This window comes from Triticum urartu, chromosome 6A (assembly GCF_056163025.1).
Source record: "Triticum urartu cultivar PI428250 chromosome 6A, HENAU_Tu73, whole genome shotgun sequence".
Classification (NCBI taxonomy): Eukaryota; Viridiplantae; Streptophyta; class Magnoliopsida; order Poales; family Poaceae; genus Triticum; species Triticum urartu.
Window position 1 is genome coordinate 539,997,598 of NC_141878.1, and position 15,920 is coordinate 540,013,517.

At 49.4% G+C, this 15,920-nt stretch overlaps 2 protein-coding genes across 3 annotated transcripts; both read left to right on the forward strand.

Moving 5' to 3' along the window:
* The first annotated feature begins 6,489 nt into the window (after positions 1–6,489).
* On the forward strand, positions 6,490–8,498 carry LOC147966157 (inositol diphosphatase DSP2-like). Of its 2 annotated transcripts, none has more exons than XM_087528696.1 (5): positions 6,490–6,838; positions 6,940–7,033; positions 7,792–7,849; positions 7,973–8,017; positions 8,050–8,498. In XM_087528696.1, the coding sequence occupies exons 1-5, from the start codon at positions 6,591–6,593 to the stop codon at positions 8,325–8,327; spliced, it is 723 nt and encodes a 240-aa protein (XP_087384822.1). In that variant the 5' UTR covers positions 6,490–6,590; the 3' UTR covers positions 8,328–8,498. The 2 variants fall into 2 exon arrangements, with proteins under 2 accessions (XP_087384822.1, XP_087384821.1); XM_087528695.1 differs by having other exon boundaries at positions 6,491–6,838; positions 7,973–8,016; positions 8,119–8,498.
* A 367-nt stretch (positions 8,499–8,865) lies between these two features.
* Positions 8,866–10,537, forward strand: LOC125528474 (uncharacterized). The gene has a single exon (XM_048692942.2). It carries the CDS (start codon positions 8,969–8,971, stop codon positions 10,085–10,087), a length of 1,119 nt encoding a protein of 372 aa, XP_048548899.2. The 5' UTR covers positions 8,866–8,968; the 3' UTR covers positions 10,088–10,537.
* Positions 10,538–15,920: the final 5,383 nt, after the last annotated feature.

A 15,920-nucleotide genomic window follows, 5' to 3' on the forward strand; every position in this document is an offset into this window, starting at 1 on the left:
GAAGAAAGAGGAAGGACGAAGGTCGTCCCCTATGTTTTTGTCATAGGCTCTATACGGTATGCCATGCTGAGTACCGCACCTGATGTGTGCCTTGCCACATGTCTGGCAAGAGGGTACAAAGGTGATCTAGGAGTGGATCACCAGATAGCAGTCAAAATTATCCTTAGAGGAATAAGGAAATGTTTCTCGGTTATGGAGGTGATAAAGAGTTCGACTAAAGAGTTACGTCAATGCAAGCTTAACACCTATCCGGATAGCTCTGAGTAGAGATACCGGATACGTATAATGGAGCAACAATTTGGAATAGCTCCAAGTGGAACGTGGTAGCAGCATCTACGATATGACATAAAGTTTTGCGAAATACATAGGGATCTGAATATGGCAGACCCGTTGACTACAACCTCTCTCACAAGCATAACATGATCAAACCCAGAACTCATTGAGTGTTAATCACATAGTGATGTGAACTAGATTATTGAGTCTAGTGAACTCTTTGGATGTTGGTCACATGGCGATATGACCTGTGAGTGTTAATCACATGGCGATGTGAACTAGATTATTGACTCTAGTGCAAGTGGGAGACTGTTGGAAATATGCCCTAGAGGCACTAATAAATTAGTTATTATTATATTATATTTCATTGTTCATGATAATCGTTTATTATCCATGCTAGAATTGTATTGATAGGAAACTCAGATACATGTGTGGATACATAGACAACACCATGTCCCTAGTAAGCCTCTAGTTGACTAGCTCGTTGATCAATAGATGGTTACGGTTTCCTAACCATGGACATTGGATGTCGTTGATAATGGGATCACATCATTAGGAGAATGATGTGATGGACAAGACCCAATCCTAAGCCTAGCACAAAGATCGTGTGGTTCGTATGCTAAAGCTTTTCTAATGTCAAGTATCATTTCCTTAGACCATGAGATTGTGCAACTCCCAGATACCGTAGGAGTGCTTTGGGTGTGCCAAACGTCACAACGTAACCGGGTGGCTATAAAGTTACACTACGGATATCTCCGAAAGTGTCTGTTGGGTTGGCACGAATTGAGACTGGGATTTGTCACTCCGTGTAAACGGAGAGGTATCTCTAGGCCCACTCGGTAGGACATCATCATAATGTGCACAATGTGACCAAGGAGTTGATCACGGGATGATGTGTTATGGAACGAGTAAAGAGACTTGCCGGTAACGAGATTGAACAAGGTATCGGGATACCGACGATCGAATCTCGGGCAAGTATCATACCGATAGACAAAGGAAATTGTATACGAGATTGATTGAATCCTTGACATCGTGGTTCATCCGATGAGATCATCGTGGAGCATGTGGGAACCAACATGGGTATCCAAATCCCGCTGTTGATTATTGATCGGAGAGTTGTCTCGGCCATGTCTGCATGACTCCCGAACCCGTAGGGTCTACACAGTTAAGGTTCGATGACGCTAGGGTTATAGGGAAAGTATGTACGCGGTTACCGAATGTTGTTCGGAGTCCCGTATGAGATCCCGGACGTCACGAGGAGTTCCGGAATGGTCCGGAGGTAAAGATTGATATATAGGAAGTATGGTTTTGGCCACCGGAAGTGTTCCGGGCATCACCGGTAGTGTATCGGGACCACCGGAGGGGTCCGGGGGTCCACCGGGAGGGGCCACGGGCCCCGGAGGCATACATGGGCTAAGTGTAAGAAGGGACCATCCCCTAGGTGGGATGGGGCGCCTCCCCACCAAGGCCCATGCGCCTAGAGAGATGAGGGGGCAAACCCTAAGGGCAGATGGGCCCTAAGGCCCATGCCTGGTGCGCCTCCCTCTCCCCCCCCCCACTTGGCCGCCACCCCAGATGGGGATTGGGGCTGCCGCCACCCCTAGGGTGGAAACCCTAGGTGGGGGCGCAGCCCTCCCTCTCCCCCTATATATAGTGGAGGCAAAGGGGCAGCCCAACACACGAAGTTCTTCCCCTGTTGGCGCAGCCCTACCCCTCTCCCTTCCTCGTCTCTCGTAGTGCTTGGCGAAGCCCTGCTGGAGTTCCGCGCTCCTCCACCACCACGCTGACGTGCTGCTGCTGGACGGAGTCTTCCCCAACCTCTCCTTCTCCCCTTGCTGGATCAAGGCGTAGGAGACGTCACCGGGCTGCACGTGTGTTGAACGCGGAGGCGTCGTTGTTCGGCGCTTAGATCGGAATCAACCGCGATCTGAATCGCTACGAGTATGACTCCTTCATCCGCATTCTTGTAACGCTTCCGCTTAGCGATCTACAAGGGTATGTAGATGCACTCCCCTTCCCCTCGTTGCTAGATTACTCCATAGATTGATCTTGGTGATGCGTAGAAAATTTTAAATTTCTGCTTCGATCCCCAACACGCTGAGCCGTCTCGATGATGTCGGTGCAGATATCCGGCTCAGGGCCCGGTTCGCCGATCTTGTCAATGAAGACGTGGATTCCGTTGAAGGGGACCCGGTGCCCATACTCAATTGAGCCGGCCTCGGGTCCCCAGCCTGCATCGTCGATGTAGAACTTGCCGCGACGACTCTTGGTCATCCGGCCAACAGCGTATCCCTTGATCCCTTCGAAGCTGCCCTTCAAGAACTCAAAACCACTGTGTGCAGGCCCCACGGTGGGCGCCAACTGTCGTGGAGTTGTCACGGCAGATGTCCTAGTGAAAGGACTTAGTTGTGAAACCATGGCGACGAGGTTAGCTTAAAGGGGTTAAACGGGACAAAGGACACGAGGAGTTTATACTGGTTCGGCCCCTTGCGGTGAAGGTAAAGGCCTAATCCAGTTTGGGGTGGTATTGATAGGGTTTCGATTACCAGGGATCGAATATGCTTTGCCTAGCTTTCGATATGTTGTTTCTTGCCCTAACCCGCTGCCGGGTCGTCCCCTTATATACATTGGTTGACGCCCGGTGGCCTACAGAGTCCTGGCCGGCTCATTCAAACGTGTCCGGCTCGGTAACTTATCTTACATGCCTTACAACTCAAGTCATATATACATGGTGGTTTATACTCACGGGTCTTAAGCTGCCTTTCGGTTTGGGCCCGTTAACATGCCTACTTCATGAACCGCCATCTTCAACATATTCATGGGCTTTGTCTAGATGAACCTCCATTAGGATAACCCGGCCCCTCCTGGGCGGGTCATATCCAATAGTCATATCCCCAACAGGTTTTGAAATGCTTGATCAATTGTCTTGGTTACACTGCTTCAAGCGTTATGTTTGTTGATACTTAGTCCTGTTTATATTTACCCAAATGATAAGTGCCACGCGTCGGGTGTGTGGCACTCTGGCCCTGACATTTTTCGATGGCAATTCCAGTCGCGTAAGGATGGCAATTTTCAGTGACACACGGCAAGTTTCTGTGAAAAATATACTGAAGCACGAAACTTGTCATGCTTGACAACTAAAGTTGTCATCCTCGCATAACTAAGCTTGCCGTTGAAAACATTCAGAATTGCCATGTGCTCGTACCTGACATTCGGTACTTATCAGGGTCATATATTTAACATTCAACCATGCAGATTGCAGAGCACAACAGGAGGACAAATAGGGTTTCAGCAAAGAGGAATCCCTTTGCTTAGCCAGAAGTTTGCATGGAGGTTGGTTCTATCTGCTGTGCACTATACTGGAACGCCACTGGCAAACACACCCATCCTCCTCACTTGGCCTAAACCTAACCTAACAAACGGGAAACTTTGATTGGTCGTGCAATAGCTTAGCGCTTATTAGAAGGAGCCGTGCAATAATGCATGTTTAGCCCGTTGCTTTGCCTGATTATGGTATGCAAATTGCCGTAAAGAGATGACAACACACCAAAGACAAATCATGCTCTGCCAGTCGTCATAAGATATTGTATTATTGTGTCCTCTAGAATTTTGGCTGGTGGAACTTTTGTAACAGCAGTGCCTCACAGAAAAGCTTTGTCTTGCCATAGGTTTGGAACAATAATGTCTCGTTTTGCAATGCACGAGCTTTGTAGGAAAAAAATAGTGGAATTCTCTGCTCTCAATTCAAGTGAATTAATAGGTTCTGATCACACACATTTTTATTGCTTCTGATCACAACCTTAGCGGCTAAGGTTTTATGTCTCTCTTCAAGAACTACACCCGCAAACACGTATGGGCCGGGTCGTACCCAAACTAGTCGATGGAGAAATGCTTAAAGCAAAATGAATTTCTCAGTGTGCATATATCTACTGTGTTTTATCTGGAATTAACCCAGGAAACGATGGTTCAGCAAGCAGGCAAAAATACCCTAATTTTCTTGAATACATGTGGTTGTTTTAGGGCATATTTGATTCAAAGAATCTTAATAAGAATTTTGAAGGATCAAAATCCTTAGGAATTTTTGCTATGTTGATTGCTTAATTCGTCGAATTGAATAGAATTTTTTTCTGAAGATTCCTTGGTACTGCATTTCATAGGAATTTTAGCCTTCACTCAAACCTCTTGGAAAGGATCACATATTTTCTCATGCAGTCAAACAAACCAAAAATTTGTAGGATTCAAATGGTCATGACATCACAATCCTAGGTTTGTCCTATGCTACATTTTTTCAAATCATGCAAATCCAGAGGCCCGCGGAGGATTTGGTTTGTCCAACTTCAAGGGATCGGAACAGAAATATCAGAGCTTTGACACCTTCTTACTCGAGGTCCAAATGTATTTAGGCTCTCAAAGCAATGCATTTGCTAATTCCTGTGACTCAACGATGATGGGCATACTGAGGATCTACCAAGGTTGCATGCAGAAAAAATGGGGAATTACATCAATCTTATTAACGCATTCAACAAAACAATCGCTATGATATAGCCAACAAGGGCGGCTATTTTCGGTGGTTCCCCCCTCAAACCTAGGAACCGCCGCCCCAGCCTTCCCCTCCCCGCGCCATCTTCGGAGGAAGCTTCCAAGCGAAGCTCGTGCGGCTGAAGGCGGCGGCGGGGACCTTTCTTGTGACACCTAGGTACCTGTGGGCGACAGATCTTGGTGCCGACTAGTGGTGTTCTCATGCAAGAAGAGGCTGGGCTCGGCGAGCGAAGGTCTCGCGCATGTGGCAGGGATTGTGGCTCGGACGTCGCAGAGGCAGTGGCGTGGTTTCACCTCGGCCGCAAAACGGATTGTTCGGATGTGGCAGGATGGACGGCGAAGGCCGTGCTCAGATTTTTTGGGTGTTGTTACTTTGTTAAAGGAGTCGTCGATGTCGTTCACGCCTACCTGCCTATTGCTCTGGGGAAAACCTAGGTCTGAGTGATATCGGATCGGGCAATATCGTCAATCGTCAATGGTGTCATTTCTCTCTCTTGGGAGCATTGTTTTGGAGTTGCATTTGTTAGGGGATAAGTGGATGATTCCAGGTTCGCACTGCGGCTGACGCTTCCATGTCTCGCCGCTGCCATGTATTGGCTGGCCGACGCATCGAGGCAGAGCATGGCGGGGGTGCCCGCGATCCTCCGTTGAGGCGTCGCGTTACGAAGATGGTGTGCGGCAATTTGTCGGTGATAACCGCAGCCTACGGGGACATTGACAACATGTGGTATTGTGCCTGGGGTGCCCAGATTTACCACTGACAGACACTTGCGACGAAAGTGTGGGATTGTCATATCGTCCCCACGGTGGGATTTTGATGGTGTTGTCTTCCTCTCGCCATGCGGTCAATGGCCTCGCTCGGCTTTGGGTAACTGGCTATTTGCTTGGTGTGTGCATGATATTCAGCTCGCACGGCTAAACTTCTACTCTTTATATCAATGCCTAGGATTTCTAGGTCACCGGACTTCTTACCATCAAGTTAGTAAAAAAGGCCTGGATCTATTGGCAAGAGACTTTGCGCTTTTTTCTCGAAAAGAGAAGTTTAACATCGCCTCCCCGTCGTCTTCTTGGCTGCTCTTGCCGGCCGCCATCGTTGAACCGGACCTTATCCACGAACGAAACCGGAAGTTCTTGGCTTGCACACCGAGAACATTGACCTGCTTGCTCGATGGGATCATTTCCTAGAGTACGTGCTCCCCGTTACTGCCGCAGGGCACGTATGTCGCTCTCCTGTCGGTACCAAACCACGACCAGCCGGGGGCGAGATGGCCCGGAATCCCGATCGACCACGCCACAACAGTATCCAGAGCCCCAGATCGAGCACGCCACGACGGCATGCATGATGGGCAGAAGTCTCGAGTGTCACTCCATTATGCATACTAGATCCTACATTTTCTGAGATCTTGGAGTCTGAGCTGAGCTTTGCTAGCACAGGGGCCTCACTGACAGTCAAACAAGCAAACGTTTACGTCCAGCCTCGTCTCATCCGGTGAAAATCTGGCTCCGGCCACCAATTATCGTCGCGCATCGGACGGGTCCCCTGCCGTCAGCAAGCGCTAGATCATCGATGGATGGATCCATGTCGCTTTCGCCTAAAATTTCTCCTCGCCAAATCAAATCACCGTCGATCACATGGCAGCGCTGATGCTCCTCGCCCTCTATAAAAAACCTGCCGTATCGCGGTCTCCTTCCACACGCGCACAATACACACTACACGGGACACTCTCGCACTCGACGGCAGAGTGACACTTCCCGCCTCTGCCGCGACACCACGGGCCATGAAGCTGGAGGTGTCGCCGAGGCAGAGGACCCAAGAAGCAGAGCAGAACGAGGGCGTCGCCGTGGAGCCATGGAAGCACCCGAAGCAGCTCTGCGCTAGCCTGGGCTACGGGGAGGCGGAGGAGGAGGCGTCACGGCTGGTGCCGCCGCTCAACTTCGGCATGGTCGACGACGGCGTCTTCCGGTCGGGGTTCCCCGACGCGGCCAACTTCCGGTTCCTCGCGTCCCTCAACCTGCGCTCCGTCGTGTGAGCTCCCTGCTCTGTGCCACGCCCACATCTCCGGCCACCATGCACCCAGACTTCTCTCTTCTTGACGCCCCGTGTTGCTTGCTTGCTTGCTTCTGCAGGTACCTGTGCCCGGAGCCGTACCCGGAGCAGAACGCGCGGTTCCTGGGGCGCAGCGGGATCAAGCTCCACCACTTCGGAATCCAGGGCCGCAAGGTACGTACGTACGCACGTCGATGAACAATTCAGCCTTTGATTCGTGCATTCCCGAGGACGGCGAAACCATCTTTGCATCGACCTGCATTTTTGCTTGTTGGGTGCGCTCTGCATATGATCTTTGGTTCAGAGTAGCTGTGGGCTGTCGCGTGGATGAATAACTTGCTTTCGGCAGCACTTGCCTTTTCTAGTATTACCCCTTTGCTTGGGCAACTGTCTTACTGGCTCTTTGCAAAGTCATTTACCCGTCTCTTTCATGAGGAACAGTATATACATATCTGATCACTTTCACTTGCATGTTTCCATTAGAGGCATTATATGATCAACTAGCTCACCTTTTTACCTGCCATGCTACTCTATATTACTACTACTACATAGTACACATATCTGCATACACGGAAAAAAGGATGGCTTCCTCTGCTTGCCTATCATCACGTGACAACGGCTCTGGATTTTATCTGGTATCCGCTGCAACGGTGACTCGACGAGAACATATTCCACTGTCGGCTCTTTGCTCATCCAGCTACGACCTGCTAGTTAGTGGAGCGCTAAAGGCCGTCGACGCTGACAAGTTGACGTTCGGTCACAGCTTACTCTGTCGGCGATTAACAATGCATGCATCCTATGGTCGAGCTCACCAACTTTAGTTCAGAATCATCCATGTGTGCACTGCAACTGCAATGCAAACTCCCTTTTGAAAACCTATACTATGTGTGCGAAATGCCAACAAATATCTGAAACCTGCGCGCATGGTGCAGGAACCGTTTGTCGACATCCCCGAAGAAACGATCCGCGAGGCGCTCAAAGTCATCCTTGGTACTACCATTTCACACATTCACTTACAAACATCTTCACCGATCGAAGGCCGCAAAATCACACATGACCACTCGAAATTTCTCCTTCTCCAACTAACATTTCTCCCTGTTTCCATGGATTCAGACGTGAGAAACCACCCGGTGCTCATCCACTGCAAGAGAGGCAAGGTACGTAGGCCTCCATTGATCATCCATATATGATATATTCTGCACCCTATACACCTCATACAGCACTTTATAATGAAAATCATAACCATGCGCTTCTCTCAGCACCGTACCGGCTGCGTGGTGGGCTGCCTGAGGAAGCTGCAGAAGTGGCGCCTGTCCTCCGTCTTCGACGAGTACCTGCACTTCGCGGCGGCCAAGGCGAGGAAAACCGACCAGCGGTTCATGGAGCTCTTCGACACGTCAAGCCTGGTGCATCTGCTCGCCTCGCAGTGTTGATGAAAGCGAGCGAGCGTTTTTCGTTTCTCTTTTAGCCTGTCCCGATCCTGCCACCATGCGGCTGCGACGACCTGTGTTTTTCCCGCGGTGATTCACAGAGAATAATGTTACTAGAACAATCATGGGCCATATCTATGAGAGATAGAAGACCAATGAAAGATGTACTCCTTGAATGATCAAAAATATATTTTTCAAGGTGTGTGACACATTATCGTTATTCTCGCAAAAAAAAAATGGTTGAATGATCGATCTGTCAGGATTTCGGAGATGTTATTTCGAAAATGCTGGGCTGGACTGAATGTTTACTGGTGCTTTTTGACAACTAACTACTTCTCCAGCTTGTGAGTGAATCTAGCTTTTTTTTCTTTTTTTCCCTAAAAAATAGTGAATCAAGTTCTTTTTTCTAGCTGTGAGTGAGTCTAGCCAGAAAGATTTTTTTTTTTTGAGACAAGTCTAGCCAGAAAGATGAACGATGGACCGTATAAGGCCATGAGGCCCAAGTGGACATGGGCCTGGTAGGCCCGAATGCCTCGCAGGAGAGGAAGGGTTATCGTAGGGAGTACGCTGATGCTTTTCTTCCCCTAATAAACCCCCAAATTGCGAGAGCAAACCACCGAGTCCGCCGCCGCCGCCGCCCACCTTTCCTCTTCTCCCAAACCCTAGCTAGTCTCCGGCGATGGCCCCCAAGCGCGCCGCGAAGAAGCCGGCGCCCCCGCCACCGCCTCCGGCTGCCTCCTCCGAGGAGGAGGACTCCCGCTCGCGCTCCGAGGAGGAGGAGGACGAAGACGCCGAGTCCCCTCCCCCCGCCCCCACCCCGGCCCCCAAGAGCACGCCGGCGCCCCCGCAGGAGGGAGAGGAGGAGGAGGAGGAGGAGTCTGAAGAGGAAGACGAGGAGGAGGAGTCTGATGAGGAGCCCGCCCGCGCGTCCCCGGCCCCCGCCGCCACCCCCAAGAACAAGCCTCCGCCGCCGCAACAGGGAGGTGACTCCGACTCTTCCGGCGAGGAGGAGGAAGAGGAGCCCACCAAGACGGCCCCTCGCTCCGCTCCCAAGAAGCAGCCCCCACCGCCCCCGCCGCGGCAGGGCGAGGAATCGGACGCCTCCGACGAGGAAGAAGAGGAGGGTGAGTCCGAGGAGGAGGCGCCGCCGCCGCCGAAGCTTGCTCCAAAGCAGGCGCCAGAGGGCCGGAAGCCCCAGGCAGCGGCCGAGACCAAGAAGCCTGCCGCTTTCAGCCGCATCTGGTCCACCGACGACGAGGTGCGTATCCTCGAGGCCCTCGCGGCTCACCAAAAGCAGCACGGCACGCTGCCGCAGCCCGACGCCCTCGTCGACGCCCTTGCAGGGAAGCTCGACAACCGGGCCTACGGCAGCAAGGAGCTCCAGGGGAAGGTCCTGGCCCTCAGGCGTCGGTACCTCGCGCTCAGCAAGAAGGGCGAGCTCCCGAGCAAGGAGCATGACCGCCGGGTGCTGGAACTTTCCAAGATGGTCTGGGAAGGCGGCGACATGGTCACCGCCGCAGCTGCCTCTGCCAAGTCTGCGAAGGCGGCAAATGGCCAGGAGCCAAAGGGGTTCGAGGAGATGTGCGATCTGTATCCGTACCTAGCGGAGCATGTGAAGGAGCTGGATGCGGCGAACCCGGGCATTTTCAAGAGGCAGTTCGGGATGATGGACGAGGATAAGGCGCGCGCCATGGACGAGAAGATCAAGAGGCAGCGGGTGGCGCAGATGAAGGTGGAGCTGCGCCGCCATGACCTGGTAAGGGAGGTGACCAAGGCCATCATCGACTTGGTCGACTGATGGGAGCGTCATGAGCTTACCTGAAACTGTACCGGTGATCACAATGTGGCGATTTGGTGGAGCAAGAAGGTTTCTGAAATTATGAGCTATAATCTGCAAATTTTGGTGTCTCGGATGGTCTAAACATGAGACCTATGCTGGAACTGCAAATTGTGCCTGGTCTTTGTAAGAATGCTTTTTTTCGTGTGGCCAGAGCATGCTAGAATTATAGCAAATTAGGGGTGTCTTTATGGTGTGAGCATGATGAGACATGTGCTGGAACTGCAAATTGTGCTGGTGGATTAAGAATGTTTTCCTGTGTGGCTAGAGAAGTACTGTACGGTAGAACTGGCAAATTGTGCTGCTGTTGCGGGAATCTTTCTTGCCACAGGTTCTATCGATTGTGTGAGGTTTTATGTATGAAACGGTCGCTGAATTTGTACTTGGTTCAGTAAAGCTTTTCTGTTGTTAGTTTTGGCAGCTCGTTTATGCAGAGGCTGGTCTTGCTGTTTTGGCTGTTTCAGGGTTTGGGTGCAGGCTGGAGTCGTGAGTCTGAATTAGATGAATTTTACCAGGGCATGGCGCTGGGTTATACTCCTCTACTTTTCTGCTGTTTAATTTAACCAGCCTTTTATACTTGCGTGACTGTTTCAGGCTTTCGCTGCAGGATTAGATGAATGTTACCAGGGCATGGCGCTGGGTTATACTCCCTCTGTTTCAAAATAGATGACTCAACTTTGTACTAATTTTAATACAAAGTTAGTACAAAGTTGAGACATCTATTTGAAACGGAGGGAGTACTACTTTTCTATTGTTGGGTTATACTCCCTTTGTACACAAATATAGGATGTTTTTGTAGTTTAATTTAACGTCCTATATTTGTTTACAGAGGGAGTGCTACTTCTCTGCTGTTCAATTTAGAAGTAAGTATGCTGGTGCTTGAACTTGTCGTGGATGTTCATTTTAGTGGTTACAGTTGCAAATGGTTTCAAAACTTCACATGCGCGTAAGCGTAAAATGTGCTGACATACATTGTATGAAGTTTGATATATACAATGCATAGTTTTTTTTTGAGGGGAACATACAATGCATAGAAAGTTTTAATCTCTATTTCTAATGAAGCAGTTGGTAGTCTTGTTTTCAGATTTTTTTTCGTCCCACCTTTTATGGGTTTTTTTGTACCTCCTCTCACCTTCGCTGATTTTTTTCGTCCCCTCCCCCCACTTCATCAGTTTATTTTCGCGTCACCCTCTCACGCAACGAAAGAAATCTAAACAGATCATAACTTTTCATACTGGCGCCAGTTATTTAGTAATGTAGAATCAATCATGAACAATCTCTAAAAATCAAATCTAAATTAATTAACCTTATCTTAAATCACTCAATCACATTAATTAGAAAACAAATATTTGATTTTTCAGAAAAATCGCTCAATCACATTAACCGTACCTTAACTCACGGATGGTAGTCAATCTCTAAACAAAGGAAACAATACATCGAGGGAGCAGTAAATAAACTCTCTTTCTTATGACATCTATATGATCTTCCCTTTCCTCTTCGTTGTCGAGCGTTCTTAATTCTTGAGGCCGATGCTTGGGCTGCGTCACTGGTCGCAACGATGCCGGAGGACGAGGACGGCGAGGCCAGTGAAGGGGGCGAAGAAGGGCGGCTTCCCTGGGCGTGGCCCTGGGAGTTGGTGCGGTGGAAGCGGCACTTGAAGGACCCGTCGTGGGTGGCCAGCACGCAGATGCACATGGAAGCAGACCCGTGGCCCGCGCCGAACGGTGCCGACGCCAACCCGGGCCACCTCCTCCGCGTATTCTTGAAGCTGTGGCTGGCCGATTTACATGAAATTAATTCCGTCAGTTGTGGTGGCAAATATAATACACATAATCCATATTGTTTTGCACTAGCATGTGTGTGTTAAATAGATGGATTATGGCCCCGTACCTAATAAGATGGATATGTGTGTGTGTTAGAGAGAGAAAGGGAGAGGGGGAGAGAGTGAGGAAGAGGGAGGGAGAGAGTGTGTGTGAGGATTTGATGGTAAAAAAGATCGCCAAGGTCACTTGATATGTATGAGAATATTAATATTAAATTCTTAAAATTAATGTGGCCCCGTTGCAACGCACGGGCGTTCTTCTAGTGTATTGTAAACGAAGACTCTCCTGTGATTTAGTAAATGGGCTGCAGTTAGTGCGTCCATTTAGCATATGGTGTTTCTTTTTTGGGTTTTTAAGAAATTTGTATAAATATGTAAATTATAACGACAATAACAAAAGTAAAGTCTAATGTTTGTGTGTTACAACTATTGTACATACAATTAAAGTAACTTAGTACTTTAAAAAATAGTCATGTAATTTTAAAAGTATTCAAGTATTAATTTTAAAACATTCAAATAATTCAAATAGTATTTGTGAATTATAATTTTTTATACAATTTAAAATAGTAGAAACATTTATAAAATCATAATTCACCGTTTTTATTTTAATTATACAAAGCAAACATTTGATTAACTATATGTAATTTTTTACAATTCATAAGTATTTTTAAGTAAATATTTATATAACGGAAATATTGATATGTTAAGATTTTTTTTGTGATTATTCTAAAATATATAAACTGTATGAGTATAGGAGTGAAAATTATACACAATTGAATATTCATAAATATTTAGTAAAGGTTTTGTGTTCATAGTTTTGTACTCTCTTTGTCCCAAAATAAATGACTCAAACTTGTACCAACTTTATATGGAGGGGGTATAATTTAAATATATGTCACGAGGGTATAAAAATGTTTGTATTCAATTTTTTATTTGTACTTACTAAACATTTTTAATATAGTACATGAGTGTATATTTTAAGTGTTTGTATTTACTAAAGGTTTTTATACACTAGTGGCATATATTTAAAACAGTATTTTAAAACATAATAAGTGCATATTTTCAAAATTGACAAGATTTTTATTTTATTTGTATGTTATTATTTATAAGACGTGAATATTCAAACATAACTTTGTTACTATGATTATAACTAACATTTTTTTCAAATTTTAGAAAAGAAAAATAACATCCAAACGTGAATGGTGGAGTTGCTAGCAGCCACCATTTTCCATGCGATTTTTCCCTTTGTACTGATGATAGCTCGGACTCACTGGTCCTAGAGACGTTGGGCCATCCCGTTCCGCCGCTGCAAGTAGGCTCCATGCCACGCTACGCACCAACTAAAGTACGGTGCCACGTCAGCGCATTTTACGTCCATGGACAGGATTAGCATCGTATTCTCACACGTGTGCCAGGTTTTAAAACTAATTTTCTTTATTTCACTACTATATACACTAATATGAACATCCGACAAGTTACAAACCCGCCTCAAACACCCTGGTTTGGTCACTCACAGGTCACGAGAATGTGATCTAGACGAGCGCCTCAAACGGATCTCAAACGCCTGAGCTGATCGGCACCCTTTATATCCAGTTCAAATATGGGACGGGTATGGGGTGCTCGGGCGTGTCCGCCACATCGTATCCGGCCCACACTGGCTCACCCGACTCTACATATATTTCTTCCCATCCGTTTGCCGGACCAAACCCTAACCACTTCACTCCATTCCCCTTCGGCACCCAAGCTCCCATCGGACATTCTCCGACATGGCGGGCAGCGGATCCAAGTCCTTCACCTCCAGACTCGTCGATCCCCGAACTCATCCCACGTGTCCCTGAGGAGGAGATGGCCGCCCTGTTTGCGCTCCACCGCTCCTGGGAGGAGGCCCTTGCGAGGCGTGCTCGGACTCCTTCCGTCGGCAATTCATTGTGTCCGTCCAAATGGCGCATGGATCCGGCGCTAGGTGTGCCATCGCTGCCTTGCCGGAGGCGGTGCTGTCCGTTTGACGTCCGAACGCGGTGGCGAATCATGTAACCCCTCCGTTGGCGCGCCAAGGCCATGGATGCACCATGTGCGTTGTCCGACGCAAACATGGTGCGACGTGCCCGTTGTGCGAGGTAGCGGGCACGGGAGACGACAGCAGCCTTTGCGGTGGTGGACGTCGGCGAGGCGGAGTCGCATTCTCCGGCACCTCGTATGGTGCACCAGTCCGGGCGTCGCACCCGCGTCATGGTGGATGTCGCCGGCTCGTTCCGGGACGGATCCATCATCGATCTGACGTCCACTGACACCATTCGGGTTCCGGGCTGCGACGAGGAAGAGTAAGGCATGACAGAAGACGGTGCCTTGAGTCGCGTGAGTCGACTTGTGTCCCATGCCCTACTCTACCTTGCTGGCGACCGGACCAACACTCTGAGGAGCGCAGCCAGCCAGTGGGCATGGGCACGATGGAACCAGGCGAGCTCCGCTTAGATTAGGTTTTACGTCACATGTAATAATATAAATTTAAGACATTTAAAAGGTTGGATTTGCCATCTCTTCAATTTAAACAACCTTTTTATTTATACTTGCATGACTGCTTTGCCCCAGCTTGGCGACCGGATACCGAACCACAGTTATTTTACCCTTTGCCGAACCCGAGCAGTGGCCATCCATGGGTAGACGTCGGAGGTGGCGACGTGCCTGCCCACCGAGCACTAGCAGCGCAGCAGTATTCATTTCGTGACAACAACGGAGCAGCATCTGGTCATGCATGCAGATACACACACCTTGGGCCAGGCAGCGCGCACACACGCGGTCACGTCGACGGGGACATGCCGTGTCCACCCGCCGTCCACGTAACATATTTCACCCTTTCTGGCACCATGATGCAGCTGCATCGTGGCTAGTCTAGACTCCACACCACTCCAGCGTGCCAACGTTCGTCGCGTGTGGCATTCGCTCTATAGCGAGCAACTTCAAAAAAGGCAACCCATTTCGTCTGCCACCGTCCGTTTGAGTTGAAGTGAACATAAAACACGCCCCAACGCGCGGATATAAATAGACATATGTTCGCTTTTCGTTCACGGACGACCCATTCCTAATCTATTTTTGAACCAGATTTGCGTAGGCACGGACACGTGACGTACGCGCGCATGTTCGCTTTCTCCTCCCTCGGGGCCCGCTGGCCGGTGGCACATTGGCCTCCCCCCACCCCCAACCAACAGCAACCCTCGTCCGTCTCCTTCGTCGCCGACGCCGTCGTCCATTTTGACCGGCAACTTTGCAGCTGCCGCCGCCTCTACATTCGCCCAGCAATGCCGCGCACTCCGACGTTGCCCGCCACCGCCGTCTTGCCGCTGGGGAGTCGACTGTTTTCCATCACACAGCCGCCCGCGACCAAGAAGCCGCCTCGCCGCCCCGGCCAGATCCTCATCGGCACGCTCGTCGGACGCCGGCAGGGCAGCTAGCTGGTCCGTGCGCGCCGCGACTCCCCTCGCCGGTCGTCTCCTTCATCAACGCCCGCAAACTGTTTGACAGTTTGCCAAGGTACAAAATGGACTTCGCCGACGAGTTCTTTTTCCACAATTTCCTTTGCGACTCCGATGATTCGTCGTTCGACGACGAGGAGGATATATTGGCTGCCGTGTTGGTCCATCACCACCTCAACAGCCAGCGGCCGTTATTCCGTGGCTCCATTCCGGGTCATCTTCCGGCGTTGAATCGCAACCGAGAGAGCGGGCAGTTCCTTCTTTGGAAGGACTACTTTGATACAACAAACCCGCTGTTCAAACATCAAAAATTTCGTCGTCGTTTTCGTATGAGTAGGCATCTTTTCAACCGTATTAGAGAGGGGGTGGTCGGCTATGATGACTATTTCGAGTGCAAAGAGGATGCCGTCGGCAAGATTGGTTTCTCCCCTTATCAGAAATGCATTGCCGCCATTCGAATGCTTGCATAGGGAGTGTCCGATGATCTCATTGACGAGTACGT

What these genes read in the sequence shown, in the direction of transcription:
- LOC147966157 (XM_087528696.1), top strand. Translation starts at nt 6,591, where the DNA reads ATGAAGCTGGAGGTGTCGCCGAGGCAGAGGACCCAAGAAGCAGAGCAG. An exon ending in CTCAACCTGCGCTCCGTCGT is followed by an intron (nt 6,839 to 6,939) that starts GTGAGCTCCCTG and finishes TTGCTTCTGCAG; the next exon opens with GTACCTGTGCCCGGAGCCGT. An exon ending in TCGGAATCCAGGGCCGCAAG is followed by an intron (nt 7,034 to 7,791) that starts GTACGTACGTAC and finishes CGCATGGTGCAG; the next exon opens with GAACCGTTTGTCGACATCCC.
- LOC125528474 (XM_048692942.2), top strand. Translation starts at nt 8,969, where the DNA reads ATGGCCCCCAAGCGCGCCGCGAAGAAGCCGGCGCCCCCGCCACCGCCT.